At 55.6% G+C, this 17,890-nt stretch overlaps 1 protein-coding gene across 2 annotated transcripts in view; it reads left to right on the forward strand.

Moving 5' to 3' along the window:
• TEX264 (testis expressed 264, ER-phagy receptor) overlaps positions 1–17,332 on the forward strand; it is a 42,437-nt gene extending 25,105 nt beyond the window's left edge. For both annotated transcript variants that reach the window (XM_064453923.1, XM_064453922.1), the window contains 2 exons: positions 9,282–9,453; positions 16,489–17,332. In XM_064453923.1, coding sequence (XP_064309993.1) covers positions 9,282–9,453; positions 16,489–16,802 — 486 coding nt within the window. In that variant the 3' untranslated portion in view covers positions 16,803–17,332. The remainder of the gene's footprint in view (positions 1–9,281; positions 9,454–16,488) is intronic.
• The last annotated feature ends 558 nt before the right edge of the window (positions 17,333–17,890 follow it).

A 17,890-nucleotide genomic window follows, 5' to 3' on the forward strand; every position in this document is an offset into this window, starting at 1 on the left:
TGAAGACCTATGTCTCAAAGAGGCTCTTTTTACCTGCATGATGCCTTGTGTAGGGTGGGAAGCTGCAGTGTGGTGGGCTGCCTGGTGGAGGCGAGACAGGCAGGAGGACGTCTTGGGCAATGATTCCTTTCCTGGAAGGCCCTGCCTTGACAAGAGGCAGAGAATTTGCCACAGCTGCTGCTCCTGGCAGCCTCGCCGAGGCAACAGAGCAGGCAAAGCGATTTAGCATCATTCCAGTCATCCGTGATGGCAGAGATCATTGCATCAACCTCTTCAGCTTTGCGATTAATGCTGAAAAAGCATCCTCTGAGGGCTGGAAGGAGAGCGTTGGTCCCCAGAGACCCACACTCCAAAGCAGAGGCAGCCTGCTCCAGCTGTGGTCCTCCTCTCCTGCAGTCTCATCCGCTTCCTTCCGCATGCGGCTGATGACCCACACACTCCTGTAGCGACGGAGTTCCTAGAAACAGGGGTAGGCACCCAGGACTGGTGCCTCAGGGAAGGAGAGATTATGTGGATTTACATGGATTTCTTGTCTTGTAATGAAAATCCAGTGTTTGAGCTTTCTGAGTGGTTAAAACAAAAGTCCCCTTCAGAGAGCTTGTGTGTGGCAGTGATGGGGAAGGAGGGGGGGGAAGGAATGCGGTTTGGGTCAGGTAGGAGGAAGAATGTGAGAACATATAGTGGAGCTCTGAGAAGCTGGTGAGAACCATCTCCCCAGCTAGCTTCGCTTACCCATGGCAGGTACAAGAGCAAGGCAGAATTTGGGGACATGGAAAGCACTGAGGTTTTAGGAAAATTAATTTTTTTGTAATGCAAAAGTTTGCTTCACTTCTGAAACATTCTGCTCCAGGTCTAATTACTACCAAATAACCATGACACCAGGGGAGACCTAAGCGCCATGAATTATATGTGTTTGTACCATCTGTTCCTTATTCTGCAGGTGACACTCCCGTAGTTGGGGGCAATAAAATGTGTCCCTGGAAGCACACAGACTAACGTATCTGAGCATGTCCTGGCTGGCATTCTTGTCCAGGGCTTGTCCTTCCCCCACAACAGGGCTCTGGCTGCCCATGGCTACTTCCTGAAAGGTTTTATCTTGCTGGGACTTGCTGCCTGACTTGTCTCTGAAGATGGAGGATGCTGTAGGATTTTTCTTGCAGCTCAAGTGGGTGCTGGAAGGGAAGGAGGTCCGGAGTGTGTCTGCACCTGCAGCAAGGCAGGGCTGGAGGTTCCTCCCTTTTGCTGGAGAAAAGGACAGGAAAGAATCTCCATCTCCATCCTGGGGAGGAGAAAAGTGTTCATGACTGACAGCAGTTTCCAGCAGCGACCTGGGAGCCTGTGCCTGGTCCCTGTCAGCCCTCCTGGGGCACCGGGACCTCGTGTACCCACCAACCCACACGGGTTCATTCCTTCACCTCTTGATTTGGCCATACCTGACAGCTGCCACTTTGCAGCTCTCATGGCTCTGCTGGGGCAGGAGCAGCTGGGTGATTTGGCCCCAGGAAGCGCTGGCAGCCAGGCAGGGAAGGTGTAAATTACATGGCAGGCTGCTTCACCAAGGTGAAAATGAAAAACTCTCCCAGCTATTGAGCCTGGTGTTTTGCAGCTCCCACGGTCCAAGTGTGCTCCCTCTCTCCACTGTGGAGAGGATCTCAGGGGCTGATTTTCACCTGCCTGTCCCAAAGCCAAGGCGCTGCTGCATTGGCAGGGCAGCATCCTGGTTGCTGGCAGGATGGGGGCCTGCTACAGGAAACGGGGGAAGTGTGCTAGTGTGGAGGGTGTGGGAAGTACTAATTTCCAGGCACTGTATTTTGCTACCTGGAGGATTTGTTAACCTTCGGTGAGACTTTGTTTTCTGCTGCTGTAGTGCTGGTGGTGCTGCTTGTTTTTCCTGCTGGCTGATGGAAATGGCCTTTTCTTGATTGCAATAATATCACCTTCTGTTTCTGAAACACCTCATAGCCTGGAGGATTAAAAGTAAAGGGCACATGCATGGGAGCCATCTCACCACCTCCGAAATGTGAGTTTCTCCAGGCTGGGAAGCAGCAGCTGTTTCGCAGCCCTCAGCAGCCTGGTGTTCATGGCTGTGCTGTGTGCTGGAGCTGGCTCTGAGCACTGGCTGCAATGGGAGGCAGGGCCTGACAGCTCCATGTGCACCCTGCTTGAGCTGCAAGCTGAGATGTTGGGGTTTCCTTGATACTTGAGGTATTACTGATGTAAGGCATGTCTGCCTGCCTCTCCCTCCAGCAGCTTGTCTTCCCTTCTGCCCAAGCCGTGTCTTGGGCTGATGGTTCCTCCCCACCCCCTGCCTGACTCCTGCCCCTCAGCAGGCAGCCACAGGTACCCAGGCTTCATCCCTGTCTCCCATGGTCAGGCTGTGGCTCAGCAAGGAGGATCAGAATCACAGAAGTGTTTGGGTTGGAAGGCATCTCCAAAGATCATTCAGTCCAACCTTCCTGTCTTGGGCAGGGACATCTTGCACTAGATCAGGTTGCTCAATGCCCTGTCCAGCATGACCTTAAACACTTCCAGAGATGGGGCATCCACAGCTTCTCTGGGCAACCTGGTCCAGTGTCTCACCACCCTCATCACATGATATTTCTTCCTTATGTCCAATCTAAATCTGCCCTCTTTCAGTTTAAAACCATGTCCCTTGTCCTGCTGCTACATGTCCTGGTAAAAACTCTCTCTGTCTTTCTTACAAGCCCCCTTTATATCTTGAAAGGCTGCAATAAGGTCTTCCTGGAGCCTTCTCTTCTCCAGGCTGAACAACCCCAACTCTCTTGGCCTTTCTCCATAGCAGAGGTGTTCTGGCCCTTGGACTGTTTCCATGGCCTTCTCTGGACCCACTCTGACAGGTCTATGACTGTCTTGTGCTGTGGATCCCAGAGCTGGATGCAGTGCTCCAGGTGGGGTTACACAAGAGCAGAGCAGAGGGGAGCATCCCCTTCCTCAACCTGCTGGCCACACTGCTTTTAGTACAGCCCAGGAGATGCTTGGCTTTCTGGGCTGCAAGCGCACATTGAAACCAAGTTTGAAACCCAGGAAGGTGTGCCCTTTTTTTTTTTCTTTTTGTATTCATCAGATTGAACTTGGGACCAAAGTGGTGTTTAACCTCAAGCTGCTGTCTGGGCAAGGAGAAATGGAAACAGGGACATCCTCAGTCTGGGTCTGGGACAGTGGGATGGCCCAGCAAGGAATCTGTGCGTTGGCTGAACTGGGAGAGTGCTGGAGGGCTCTGGGTGCTGCGCAAACTGCATTGCAAGGCCTCTCTGTGCTACCTAGTGCCCATGGTCTAAGATAAGCAGGGATGACACACCAAGCGTGGAGCATGTGAGGAAGCGAGGAGGATGTGGCACACAGCGCGCTCCCTCTGGTCCTAGCTGGTGGCTCAGTTTCAGCTCTGACTTTAGCAACTGATTTTAGGGCCCTTCAACTCCATGTGGTTTTGTTTCTTTAAAATCCCTGGGACCGAAGCGTCCAATCCCTTCACTGGGAGGAGGAGAGGATCACAGAATCACAGAGTGGTAAGAGTTGGAAGGGACCCCTGGAGATCATCTTGTCCAACCCCCCTGCTTGAGCAGGGACACCTAGAGCAAGGGGCACAGGAACGCATCCAGGCAGGTTTTGAATGTCTCCAGGGAAGGAGACTCCACAACCTCCCTGGGCAGCCTGTTCCACTGCTCTGTCACCCTCACAGGAAAGAAGTTGTTTTTCATATTGAGGTGGAACTTTTTTCCACCTCAATTCCAGGATGGATGCCCCTGGCTGGAAGCAGGACATGGGGGAGTCATGTTGCCTGAGCAGGCAGGAGGTGCTGGTGTGTGGGGACTGGGCTGGTTGTCCCCTGGGGCTCCCCCTGCACTCTGCCAGCTGATTTGCTGGCACTAACTGGAGCAGCCCAAGTGCTGGCGGCACAGGCAAGGGGAGGCTTGTGGCAGTGATGCTCTGGCTGGCTGGCTGGCTGGGGGATGCTAGTGAGCCCTCGTGGTGAGCAGCAACCCCCAGCAATGGACACAAGCCCTCCATGTGTTCACATCTACCATCTGTTCCTCCTCCAGGTGTGGTGGTGTGATAAATGGAAGGAGGGGAGCCCTGGTGCAGCAGGGAGGCTGGACAGGTGTCCCTTAGCATTCTCCCCACACTCTGCCCAGGGCAGGAGCCAGACACCCACTGTGCATCACTGGCATTTAGCAAATTGTACTTGAGGCTGCCGATCCAATTTAGTAGCAGGGTGGACCTGGCTGTAACCCAGTGATGGGCTGACCCCGCTCTCCAGCTGCCTACAGAAAACCCCCTCAAGTGGGTGGTGTCACTCCATCATTGCAGAGCAGGATGCGGATGGAGCTGGCCTAGCGTGCCTGGCACCCTCTGCTTCACTGCAATGGTGGTGGTGCATCCCAACGCCATAAGAGCAGAGGCAAGAGGCAGCACTGGGCACATTGTGCCGAACTGATGTTTAGACAGGCCCTGGTAAACAACCCACAGCCTCTGCTTGAATCCGGGTCCCCTCCTGGTGCAGGCTCAGGCCATGTGCTCACTGGCCTCTCTGGGAAGTTGGTGTTTCAATTGGGACTGTGCATAAAGAAGTTGATGCTTAGACTGGATCCAGCACCATCACTTTCCTGGTGGCTGGCAGGGTCCAGCCTGTCCCAGCAGCAGATCCCTGGAGGACGCATCCCTGGCTGGTGACAGGGAAGGCAGCTGAGGGGGCTGCCTGGTGCCCCTAAGAAAGAAGAGGGGGAATATCTGCTGGGTGACCAGTCGCTTGCTCCCCACAGCTTTTTGAGTCCTGGCTGGATTTTACAGGCATTTTTTATGCATAGCAGGCAGGAGCCTGAGCGCCAGCATACCCAGGCATGGTGAAGGTCCCGAGAGCATCCACAAGGCTCATTTGCTGGTCTCCTAAAAAGCTGAATTCTTCCAGCAGTGGGAGATGAAGCAGATCCAGTTGGTGGCATTTGAATTCCTGAGCAGACAAGCCTGACAGAGTGACAGAGCCACTCCTCATGGTGCCCCAGCTCACCTTCTGCTTCTTGGCAGGTGCTGAGGGGCACAGCATGGCGTAAGCACCCTGCCACCTCCTTCCATTTTGGCACGATTCTGCTGGGATTTTAATGACTGCAGGTCATGTCTTGGCCACCTCATCTTGTATCCCGTAGCCCTGGGACTCCTCTCCTGCCCGCCCAGAGAAGTGGGGGTATCTTCCAGCTGGGAGGCTGTGTCCAAGTCATTCTGTGGGCAGATGATGGGGTCTATTCCTTAATGGGCAAGTGAGAAGAAGAAAATTTCTGTACTGCTGGGGAGGTGCCACCTTCTGCTGCTGGGAAAGGTCTCCCAGAACCCTGGTTTGGGCATTGATCTTTGTTGTCCTTTCTGATGCATAAGGCCTTGGGATGCACCATTCCTAGAGGGATGAGGTCAACCTGAGAAGGTCCTACAGGTAGTCAGGGGTGGTGGATGATTTGGAAACAACCCAGGGGTAAAATTGGGCATGGTGTTAGTTCACCTGGGAAAGAGGAGTGCAAGAGTCTTCCCCTACGTAAACCGTTGTTCCTGAGAGGATGGTGAGCAGCACCCCACCACGGCCCTTGGATGCGTCAAGGAGTTGGCTTCATGGGAAGCAGTGGGTCTGACATAGCAGGAGTATGCCAGAGCTGCTGTGCATGTCAGGACTGAACTGGTGGGCTCTGGATGCATTGGCCTTTGCTGTGTATATGTAGCTTGACTGTATGGATTACGTGCAGTAAATCCCATGCTTTGGGTGCCCGGTAGAGGGTCCTGCACAGAAATAAGCCTTGTGTGCTGTGCTGCCACCTCCATCTTTGCTGGCCATAGGAAGGGTGAGCTCCCAGCAGAGGCTGAGAAGGAAGGTGACACAGCATGACCTTGTAAAGGGGCAAGTCCCCTTCCCTGCCCTACTTATTAGGTCCTGCTGTCCTAGCCAGAAGCCTGGCCCCGACACCATCGATGTCCTGCTGTTCACTCCTCACTGAGCTCCTCCACCCGTGTGAGACTATTTGATTTGACTCGAGGGCTCTGCATTGCAAACTCCACATCCACCTTGCTGCTCCATCTGTTGGCTTAGCTGCACAGTTAACGAAGCGCTTCCTCCTCAGCTGCAAAGTGTATTATTGCCTGTTGAGCATCTCTATTGTTTTGCCATATTGTTGAGCCTTTGCTAATTCACTCTGCTTACGCCTTCACCTTTAGACTCTGCTCTCCAGTCTCTCTCAGTTGTTTCTTTCCCTTGCAGCAGCAGCCTTGCAGCCTTCCTCTCCGCTGGGATAATCCTAAAACCGTTCTGTCCTATGTTGACACCCGCCTTTTGTTTGCACTTTGCTGCACCTCTGCCTCTGCCTGCCTCCTGTTCTCCTTTGGGATGATCACAAGGGCGATCTCCCTTGTATCCCCTTCGGATGATTCTCTTATCCATTTCTGTTGTCCTGGCTCCCCACCTCATCGCCTGTGCCCTTTCCTCAAGTCTTTATGCAGCCTCATCCCTTTGGCCCCAGCCTGGATGGAACAGTGTTCCCAGCTGCCACCTCCCTACTCCTTCTTGGGGATGTTGTCCTCTCCTGAGTCCAGCTGCCAGTGCTGAGCTCTGCAGCATCCCTGCCAGGAGCTGGGTTGCTCCAGGAAGAAGCGCAGAAGCAGAGGTCAGCTCACTGGCCCGGCTCCCAGCTCGATTTGTACTGGCATAAATTAGGACCACCAGGCTCTGGATTCCCTCCATTTCCTTTTGGGAAAAACCCTGGGTGAAATGGGAAGAAGTCAAATACTAAGCATCCTTGTAGCTGTCCATAACAAGGCAGGCATTGGTATTGACAGTGAGTGGCTGGCCACTTCAGCGTTGTCCCAACAAGTGGTCCACAGCCATGGGCTTTGGCTGCAGGGCACCTGGGCTCTTCTGGCTTCAGGGAGACAAAGCTTTTTCCCACCCTGGCAGGGTGGAGCATCCTCATCTCTTACAAGATAATCCTTGAGTGTGAAGCAGCATTTGGCTCAAGAGCCAATCTGAGACCCTGCTCTTCATACAGGTGTGCGTTTTTCTTCCTTAAAAAGCCACAATTCCCAGATTTTGGGTGCATGGAGGGGGCATTGTGCTTTGGGGGAGTCATTACTATGGTTGCATAACTGGGAGTTGTAGCAGCCTGGATAAATTGTATGGAGAGAGTATGTTCCAGATCCGCTCTTTAGGAATTCTAGGGTGGGCTTTGGGAAGTCAGCTTGGGATATCTAGGAGGCTGGACTGGATACCTGAGGTTTTAGACTGATTAGAGGCCTCATAAGTATTTAGTGAAGGTCTCTTTGCTCTAAGATCCTTTGAGTTATCCCTGTCTGCATTCAGTGGTGGAGGGCCAGCTGGATGAATCCAAACAACCTGCAAATCTTGGAGGTACCCGTCTCTGGTATGTGTTGCAGTAGCTTAAAATAACGAACTGAGCTGAAGACTGGCTGATGGGCTTGTGGTTGGTAGAGCAAGGGGCAGAGCGGCAGGGAGGGTTCTTGTCTGTGTTGTTGCTGAAAAAGCAGGAGTAATATGAGCCGCCTCTCCTCTGCTGCTAAAAACAGCCCAGCTTGTTTTTATTTAATACAGTTTTGATCTGCATGTGTTACTGTTTCACCTGCCTGTGAGTGGGAACTCCAGGCTCCAAGCGCCTTGGAAGCCTGCCCGCATCCCTGCATGTCCCTGCAGCACGGGGCTCACAAATGTCATTCCTCCTCGTCTGGAGAAGGGACTCTGCCGAAATTCAGGCTCAAAGGTTTTGGGACGGGATGGGTAACTTCTGCTGGGGTTTGTGTTTCCGCTGCCATGGTGCCACTGGGTAAACTGGGGCTCCGCAGAGCCAGCTCCTGCAGGTTTTCCTGGGAAAATAGACCTGAAAAAGGCTCAGATGGGGTGTTTTCCCTGTCTTGCTTGTGCAGCATCCTGCCAGCTTGGAGGTGGCTCTCCAGGTGGCCTTGCTGCCTGTGCCGGCGAGAGGGTCAGTGCTGGCTCCTGTCTGTTAAGGGTCAGTATTGGCTTCCATCTGTTGTGGATTCTGCCCAGTGCCAGCATTTGCCTGGGAAATAAAATGTTTGAAATCAGCTTGGTCCAACCCCAGGGGTCAAGGGGGTCAGGAATGAACAGGCATTTGTAGGGTCATGATTGATGTTTCCATGGAGCTCGTCCTTGGGAGAGGGGCCAGCCCTGGCTTCGGGGAGACCCAGAGGGATGGGGATCCTGCCAGAGGATGTCTGGGCAAGCCATGCCAGGGGACACGTGGCAGGGAGGAGGATGAGGATAGTTGAGGCAGGGAGGAAGAGGAGGATTCTTGGGCCAGGGAGGAAGAGGAGGATAATCAGGGCAGGGAGGAGGAAGAGGAGTATAGTCAGGACAGGGAGGAGGGGGAGGATAATCAGGGTGATTGCAGGGTTAAATAAAAGCTGTCAGTGATTTGAAAAGGGAAAAGAAAGAAAAAGAAAACCCACTGAAGAGACACTCTCCCTTCTCACCCGGCTTGTAATCAGCCGCCCCCTCTGCCAGCGAGCAGCTGGCGGACGGGCGGGTGAGGAGGGGGTGGAAAGAGAGGTCCAGCTGCTCCTCGGCCCAGCCCCGGCACCCCGAGAGTCCCTGCAGCTCCAACTCAGTGTGGGCCAGGGCACAGCCTGGGAGGTACATGCCCCTGTCATGTGTCCCTGGCAGGCTAGGGGGGCTGAGGTCTTGAAGTGTGCTGCCGTGGGGAGGTGGACCGAGGAAGAGGAGGAGGGGGAGTTGTCTGAAGTGCCAGGAGTTCACCTCCCACTCCCCTGCCCCTGCTGTTCTGAAAGGAGCTGCTTGAGCTGTCAGCTCTGGATTATATTATTTAGCAGAGAAGTGCTACGCCTGCTTGTGGGGCCGTGCTGCCAGGAGGAACCAGAGACTTGGCAGGTCCATGCAAAGCAGCTGCTGGGCTTCCCAAACCCCCTTGCTCCAGCCCAAAATGAGCCCACCAAAAACGAGGCTGAGCGGGGAAGCAGAGCCTCCCTGGGGCTTTGGCATCTCCTGCTTGAGCCTGGCCAGCTGCTCACCCCCAGGGCCGAACCTACCAGCCCTGGCACGTGGGGGCCTGTTGTGATAAGGAAAGCAGCACTGCAGTTTTGGGATAGGACCCACAGCTCCTCTGTGGGTCCCCATGTCTGTGGGCGAAGCGGGTCAGTCTGCAACGCTGCAAGGCCAGCAGGTCTAAGTGGTGGAGGGCTGCCGGGGCAGGGGGTAAGGGCACATCCCTGACCCACAGTCACCTGCTGTCTTTCAGGAGAGGAAGCTGTGCGCGCACCCCCGGATCGAGATCTACAAGGAGGACCGCATCTACTTTGTGTGTCCCCTCGCCCGCCAAGGGGACTTCTACGTGCCTGAAATGAAAGAATTAGAGAGGAAGAGCAGGGCTGCCGCAGCTGAGGCCGAGGATGCCCAGACAGACATCACAGGTATCCATGGCTTGTGCATGGGCTCTGTCTTCAATTGGCATCAGCCCTCCCAAAGGTGGGGATCCCGGTGTCCCCAGTGCTGCCACCTGAGCAGGCAGAGAGGGGCTGACCTGCGCCCACCTGGCACCCAACCACTGAGTCTCAGCACACCTCTTCCCCTCACCCTGGGCTGAGATAGGATCTCATCCCCACGGTGTCTCGCTGCACCTTGGGGAGCACCAGGGCACCCCTGTGGTGTTGGGGTGAGGGCCAAGCTGCTACCAAGCTACTGGCCCACTGTTGTCAGAGCAGAGCTGGATCTCGCAGCTTTTGGTTGCAGCTGGGCTTGTTTTTCTCCTTGTCATATACATCTTCCTTGATCTTATTACATATTGGGATTGTGAAGAGCTTAAATATCAGGTTGCTGTAGCTGGTGGTGGAGTTACCCAATAGCATCTGCTCAGTGAGATCTGTTGGAGCCTGGATGTATTCATACAGGAAGGGACCACAAAGGCTGTAGGCGCAGAACAGCAGAGCTATAGTAACTCAAAATGCTAGTTGCTGTCGCCAGCCCACATGCTCACATGTCTGTGAGATGCAGGAGCTGGCTAGCCGAGCATTTCCGGGTGCTGGACAGCACAGCCAAGCTGGCTGCTGGTGGGGTGGGCGCCTCCTCCTGCCCTGTAGGTTGCCCACACTTGCATAACAGGCATGAAAAAACCATGACAGCTCTCCTTGCCTCCCGGAGAGTTTGGTTATTTTATTTAACATATCTTCAGGTTTGGATTGCTTTAATTCTTAATCACGTGCAGCATAAAAGCAAGCCTGGAAATTGCTTTCTGGGAGCTCTGTCCATTTAGCACTGCAATGAAGACACTAATTGGAGCGGTTTCCCAGTGCTTCGAGGTCCTGTGTTTTCACAGCGCTCGCTCGGCTCTTCACCTTTTTGTCTGCCTTGCATCAGGATGGCTGCTTTGGACACCAGCCCAGGCTGGCTGAGGGTGCCTCGCAGCCTGTTCCCTCCAGCACCCTCCCATGACTGCCCCATGGTTTCAGAGTGGGACAGCAGGACCCATGTGAGTAAAAGCTGCTTCAGGTCAGTGGCTCCAGCAGCTGCATGTGCTCTTTTCTGCACCGCTTAGGGTACACGGCCCCATGACATGGCTGGAAGATGCTCGGTGCAGCTGCTGCCCTGTGCTCCAGCTGTCTTGGTGCTTTCCCTGGGATGCCACTGCTGGCACCCCCTGCTGGAAGAAGTTTTTTACTGTTTTAGATGGCAAATGATGTCGGACTTTCTCACGTGGGAGGCCCCTGCCCTGGGCTGGGCTCCCCAGCAGCAGCGCTTGGCAGATCTTCCACCACCTCTCTCCTTCCAGTCGCACAGATGGGCTTGTGTAGGTACGATCTGATGCTGTGTCATCTGCTGAGTCTGCACAAAACTAGCTTAAAATAATAATAGCTGTGACATGTTGGCCTTGCCTCCAAGACTAAGGAGTTGAGCTTGGATGTCAGCACTGTGATCACTGTCACTGCTGGGCACAGCAGCAGAGCCAGGTGTGGCAGGGCATCACATCCTTGCTCCAGCCATTGGAGAGGGCTGAGGACATGGCCAGCCATTGGGTTACTTGTGCTGCTCCTGCCTGAGGATTCTGGAGGTCCTCATGATCTCCTGCATCCCTGTAATGTTGTGGTGTCCTGGGCCGGCACAACTGCTGTCACCTGGGGAGGGTGGCACCCCATGGGGAGGTCCTGGGCTCGCACAAAGGGAGACAGGACCCAGCAAGCATCCTTGTCCCTCCACCGCTGGCCTGCTGATGCCAGGGACTCGGTTTGCTGCTGGCAGCGCTGCCCCCAGTGGAGCAGTTGAGCAGGTGTTGGGCTGCCCCTGGTTCAGCAGCAGGGTCAGTTAGGAGATGAGGTGGGAGGTGGCAGCTGGTCTCCTTGGGCTCTGCATCTCGACGCTGAAGTCCCACATGGGTCTTCTGAGCCTCAGTGTGAGAGGAGATCCTGCTGGAAGGGTAAGCAAGGCTTGCTGGAGATGCCTTGAAGACAATGCCTTGAAGATGATGCCTTACAGACTGAGACTTGTCCTCCCAAGTATTTTCTGTGCTGGGATCTGTGCAACCACCTCTGAGTTGGAGGAAGAGAAAGCCACAATCTCTTTTCCCATCCTTTTTCACTCCCTTCTTCCTTGGGAGCTGCTCAAGGGAGACAGTTTCAACAGGTGTGATAGCCATAAGGTCTTCATGTGACAGGTTTCAAACTTTCTTCTGCTGGCTGGAGGGTGGGCACAGCAACATCCCCTGTCTGCTTTTCAGTACGGTCCCCCCTCAACCCTGATTGCATGGATTTGGGTTATTTCTTGATCCACCTCAGCTCTGCCAGTAGCTGTATTATGCTTTCCTCATATTTAAGTCTTCAGGAGGTCCCAGCAGAAGGTGCTGCCATTTCTCCTTGCCCATCAGTATGGCTGGTGCCAAGTAGAACCAAGCGACTTGGATGTGCAAGAAAATATTGGATTTGTTTTCTTGAGCTTCCTGACCTCAGAGTGCATCTCTCCATTTAGGCTGTCATCTGCTGTCCTCCTTGCTCCTGAGCTCACCCTGCGAGGTGCTGGTTGCCTGTGGCTTCCAGTGAAGCCCAATGGCCGTAGAAGCTGTGGGACGCAGCCCATGGTCTCTGCTTTCTGTCCCTGCTTTGCACAGAGCAGGGTGCTGGCAGCTCTGCTGAGGACAAACACATTCAGCACGCAAGGAAGGGGCTGGGGGCTGCACTGCCTCTGTACCAGTTCTGTCCTTTCTTCACCATCGTCATGGTCATCGGAAAGACGGGAAGCATTTTTGGAAGGCTGCTGATGGGTCTCCAGGGGGCCAGTGTCAGTCACGATTAGTTGTTTTGTACTTAATTATTTTCTGGGGCTTTGGCATCGGCGCAGCACTCAGCAGGCCCTCGCTCCCGGCTTGCTCTCAGCAGCGTGCTCTCCAGCGTGACCCCACTGTGGCACATGGAAGGTGAAGGCAAATAAAAGCAGCCGCTCGACACGGGCTTGCTGGCATGAACACAGATGGTTTCTAAGCATGTGGCTCTGCCCAGAGTCTCAGGGGCAAATTTTCCTGGATCCAAATCTGTCCAGCAGCATCTGGGTGCAACCAAAGGCATCACCCACTGAACCCCAGTGTCACAGGGGGCACCTTCACTGATGTTGTCTGCCTCATCCCCACTTGCTTCCGTCCTCCAAAGAGCCCTGCCTGTTCTGACTGCCTGTACATCTGGAGAAGGGTCTCAGCAGGCAGCTCCTGCTGTGCGTTCCTGCTGATCTGCCTGCCCCAGCCCTTCTCCTGATAGCTGTGTGCAAGCTTCAGCAAGTGTGGAGGAGCTGTGCCGCTCCTGGCAGAGCATTGATCTGTTATTTAGTGGCAGAGGCAATGAATACTTGACTAAACAGGGCGAAAGAGGGGGACCGGGTACCCCAAGATGGGAAAAATGCGTGGGCATCTGTCCTGCTGGGGTGATGTGGGAGGGCAGCTGGTCCTTCCTGGGGGGATTTGGGGATGCTGATACCTGGGGTGACACAAGGCTGAGCTGCCAGTGGGGGGCTGACTCCCTGCTGGGCTTGTTAGAAGCATGGGGTGAGTGGTTCCTGTTGCACCCATCCCCTGCTTGTGTCTTGGTGTTGGCTGCTTGGCATCCCATCTTCCTAGGTGGCCCTGGCCTTTGTGGGGGCTCCTCAACATCCTGGCAAGGCTTCAGCCTGGACTGTGCCTCTTTTTCCCCAAGTTAAAACTAAACAGGTTCCCTGTTCCTGCTGAGTGAACATGGAGTGGGATGGCTACGCTGCCCTCAGGGGAGCAGAGCGGGGGGTGGGGGGGTTTCCACAGGACAACCTCACTGCATGCCAGGGGGAAAAGCCATGCTGGATCTGGATGCTGGCCTAGCTCCCGGTGCAGGGACCAGCCTTGAGAAGTGGGATGCTGGGGATGGACAGCGGCTCGCTGGGGGACCCAGCAAGGTGCCTGGGGCAGGATGGAGAAGTGGGTGTGAGGGCTGACAGAACCTTCTGTGCCTATGAGATAAAAGCTGAACCCCTGCTTGCCCACAAAGCACCTTCCAGTGAGGCTTTGGTTGCCCTTTTGGAACCGCACTGCACTCCCTGCCTGGTCTCTCTGGGCTGTGCTGGGACAGTTGGGGGTTCCTGCCACATCTCCCTGCCACAGCTGATCCTGCACCATCCCCAGCAGCAGCAGCTCCGTGTCTTGCCCAGCCCACCCTGGCCATCCATCCCCAGCCAGGCTGGGTGGCCACACCAGAGCCAGCCTTGTCCTATGTGGAGGAGAGCAAGGCTGCTGAAATGGGCAGATTTGCCAGCTGAGGCTGCTCAAATGTGATCAGAAGTGACAGAGCAGTGAAAAAGTGCTTGGCTGAAAGGAAACGGGACTTAATTTATTGTCGCCCTTGGAGCAGGGGAGAGGGAGGCAGCTGCAGGGGTGAGGACAGCAGTGCTTTCCCATGGTGGCAGCTTGGAGCAGCACGTAGGTTGTCTTCATCCCTGTCTTCCCCTTTCCGAGCTGGTGCTCCTCTCCTCAAGAGCTCCTTTGCTTTGTTGCATGGGGTTACGTGGTGGCTTCCCAGATGAAATGACCCCTGGGGTGATGTGGGAGGGGTGTGGCACAGGCAAGGCATGGCTTGGGGGGCTCGGGGTCACTCTCGTCCCAAGTTTCAGGGAGGCATGAGATGACCATGAATGACATGAGCTGTCATGAAGCCATGGTGGGAATGTGTCCGTGTCACCTCAGGCCACCAATTTGGCATAATTGGAATTTTTTTTTTTTTTGAGATCCCCACTAGAGACCTTGCAAACCCTTAGTTGGCTTCAGGGCTCAGGGGCCACACACCTGCCTCCATCCCCTGCAGCCCTCTGTCTTCCCAAAGGCTCACTGCTGACCCACTGCCTTGCCAGGGTCTTGCCACGGGGGACAGCATCTCCCATCTTTCTGCTGCCTGCTCAGTGGCTGCCATCCTCTTTGGTGAGCGCTTTGCCAGCAGTGTGCAGAACATCCTTTTTAACTTAGAGGAAATGTAGTTTCCATGTTGAGGCACTCCCTGATGCTGCAGCAAAGGTGGCACGTGTTGATGGGTGACAGTTTTTTTCTCCTTTTCATGGGGGGGGGATCACCAGGCACTGCTTAGGTGGGCGGCCAGGGCTTGGCTCGTGCCAGCTGCTAAAGTGGTTGCATGCCACAGCTGAGGTGAGAGGGTGGACGCTTAGGCTCCTCTCGGGGCGCCTGCTGGCCAGAATGCAGCCAGTATGCCATCCGGGTGGGATAAAGTCAATGCACCATCCAGGTGGGATGAAGCAGTAGGTACGTTGCATCTGTGTGTCTTTCCGGGCTGCTCCATGTCCTGCTACCTCTGCTCAGTCCTCTCTGAACAGCCCTCACTCAGCTGGCAGGACTGTGGGGTGATGCCACTCAGAAGGCAGCGGACTGCCATTTGCAAGCAATTCTGCTGGCAGCTGCCCAGCCCAAGAAGAAAAAGAGCAAAAAAAGGGGATTTAAGAGTGTTTGGAAGGAAAGTTCCCTCCCAGGGGGTCTCCTACATAGGACTGGTGGCTGCTGTGCAGCTGGAGGAGGGCGAGCAGCCCAGCCCCAGGCACCCTGGCTGCAGGAGCCTGGGGAGGTTGGAGACGGCTGCGGGGAGCCTGGGGCAGCCCCATGCCAGTAGCTGGGGATGGAGCTGTGCCGGCAGGAACCCATGTGGAGGAGAGGTCTTTCCTCTCCCACCTGGGAGCCCCAGGTTGTTGGTGACAGTTGTCACCAACCTCTTTGTCACTTCCCAGTCCTGCTGGTGGCAAGCTGCAGTCCTCTGCTGGTGCTGCTGCTGAGTAGGGCTCCTCCTGGTTTCCCTCCTGGTGCTGGGCATGATCCTGAGCAGCGGCATCCAGCCCAGCATGGATGGAGCCCCCAGGGGAGTGGAACTACTGGGAAGCAGCGGAGCCCAGCATGTGCTTCCCACCAGTGTGAGGCCAGCAGGAAGAGTGTGCAGCAGAGAGGGCCCTGTTGGGGGAGCCAACCTAGTGTTTGCTGCTGCTGTTGCTGTAACAATATGGATCTGCGATGTCGTAATCAGTGATGTGGATCTCTGATGTCATAATTAACCACATGGATCTGTGATGTCAAAATTAACAGTGATTAATGTTTTACAGGAAGGTTTTGTCTCCTGGCTGGTTGCTCCGGCAACAGCACTGAGCTGCTGGTCTCAATCTGACAAGCTCATCTTGTTGTCAGCCCCTTAATTGTGTTGTTGACCGAGCTACTGGGGAGTGGGGGGTGGGCCAAGGGGTCTGCCCAGGCAGGCAGGGGCAGCCCCCAGGGGGCTCAGCGTGAGACAGTGTGTGGGCTGGCAGCTGAGTGATGTGAAGAAGTTCCAAGCGAGCCGGGAAGGCTCCCCCCATTCTCTGGCACCCCAAGTCCTCTCTGCCACTGCCCTGCCTGCCTTCACAGGGAGCAGGAGCAGGTTGTAGGGAATGCTGAAGGCAGCATTAGGATGCCCTGGTATGGGGCTGGATGTACACCCACCTCTGATGGTGGCATATCTGAGGACCTGCCCACATTCCAGCTTCCCCTTGGGTGCTGAAGCAATGCTTCAGCTCCCCATCACCTTTGCAGCACAGCGTCCCACTCCTCGTCTCCTTCCTGGTGCTGTGCTGGGGGCAGGGTTTTTCCCCAGTTCCCAGTCCAGGCATTCTCCCTAAGGGGTTTGCCAGGTCCTTAATGTGTGCACAAAGAGCATCAGTGGGGCCAGGGCATGACTGGGAAGCTGGAGGTTGTTCGTGCTGCCTTGGGGGTGCCCTGATTTCAGGGAGCTGCTTGAGTGCAGCTCATGCTTGTCTTGGCTTGGTCACTTCTTACAGGCACAGGAGGTGACAAGAGGTGGGAGCTGGTCTCCACTGTGGCCTGATGTCTCTGAGGTTTCTGGTGGCTTTGAAGGCTGTGGCACTCCATCCCCATTGTCTCCTTTCTGCAGCATTCACTCCCTCCCCTTCTCTGTCCATCCCAGGGGCTGACACCATGAGTGAGACAAGCTCCATCAGCATAGAGGCCACAACCGACAGCAGAGACACCTCGGTGGCCACCTCCATCCTGCTGCCCTTCCCAGCCAGCCGTGGCCGGGAGGAGGTAGACAACCGCAGTGAGCACAGCTACAGCGAGTCGGGAGCCAGCGGCTCCTCCTTTGAGGAGCTGGACCTGGAGGTCACTGGGGACGGGGAGGGAGCCCCAGGCCTGCTGCCTGACATGGGCTACATGGGCAACCAGGAAGTCACAGACAAGTGGACCAAGGAGCCCACTGCTGCCGAGAGAGGAGAAGAGTGAAACGGAGACCTGGCTGCCTCGCCTCCCACTGTGGTCTGAGTCACTGGGAACCAGTTGCCTTTCCCACCTCCCTCCTCTCCAGTCAAGAGATTTCAGTTGCTGAATCCCCCCGGGACCTCCTCTCGCTCTCTGCAGAAAGGGTGTTTGACTTTCAGGGACGCCGGGAGGCGAGGGGGTCTCCTGCAGTGCTCGGCGGTGCAGGGTAGGTGCAGGCTGGCAGGGGGCAGCAAAATGCTTTTGCCATTTGTGTGTCTGTAGGTGCATCGCAAATTCCTTGCATGCATCTCAGGGGGGTGGTGGTGGATGGCAGAGGTGTCCCCCCTCGTCTCTGCTGGGGGCCCTCTCACACACAGCTTCTCTCTGCCGCACCTTCGCGTGTTTTCTAGCACCAAAGAGCCATAAGTAGGGTTGGTTGGGTTTGTTCCCCTCTTCCCTTCCCCTTGCTAAAAAATGGAAACATCCCATGTGAACCTGGTCCGTGCACTGCCACATGCACTTCTGGGGTCTAATAAAGTGGACGCTTTTCCTCACTGGTGGCCAGTGGCATTGCTCACTGCCTCTTGGCCGATTGCGCCATCTTGCCCGATGTCGGGGAGCAGGCTGTGGGTGGACTGCCCCTTGTGCCCCCTGACCAAGCCAGAGACCTGCCCAAGGGTTCTGCATCCCTGCTGCTTGTGCTTTCTCCCTGCCTGAGCAACCCAGCAGAGCCATGGGAGCCACCCCCAGCTTCTGCAAACTGCAGGGAGATAAGGGAAAGGTCCCAGCTGCTGTGCCAAGCTGGGCTGGGCTGGGGGGAGGTGGCATCCTTGCTTCACTTGGGGACCTGCTGAAAGTAAAGCCAGGTCCCTGGATTGCTGGTGGGCCTGGCACCACTGTGCTCCTGTGGCAGGGGGGACCAGCCTGCCTGCGCAGTACGTCCCCAGCATCCCATCTGCCTGGTCCCGCAGCTGTGGGGTGCAGGCAGGGAAGGCTGCCCATGCTGGTCCCAGTTCCCTGTCCCCCAGCTGGGATTGAGGGAGCAGCCTGGACATTACCATCACAGTGCCCCGGGGCAATGCTGGGTGCTGAAGCACCTTGCCCAGCTGGCA

This window comes from Phalacrocorax carbo, chromosome 6, assembly GCF_963921805.1.
Source record: "Phalacrocorax carbo chromosome 6, bPhaCar2.1, whole genome shotgun sequence".
In the NCBI taxonomy this organism is placed as follows: domain Eukaryota; kingdom Metazoa; phylum Chordata; class Aves; order Suliformes; family Phalacrocoracidae; genus Phalacrocorax; species Phalacrocorax carbo.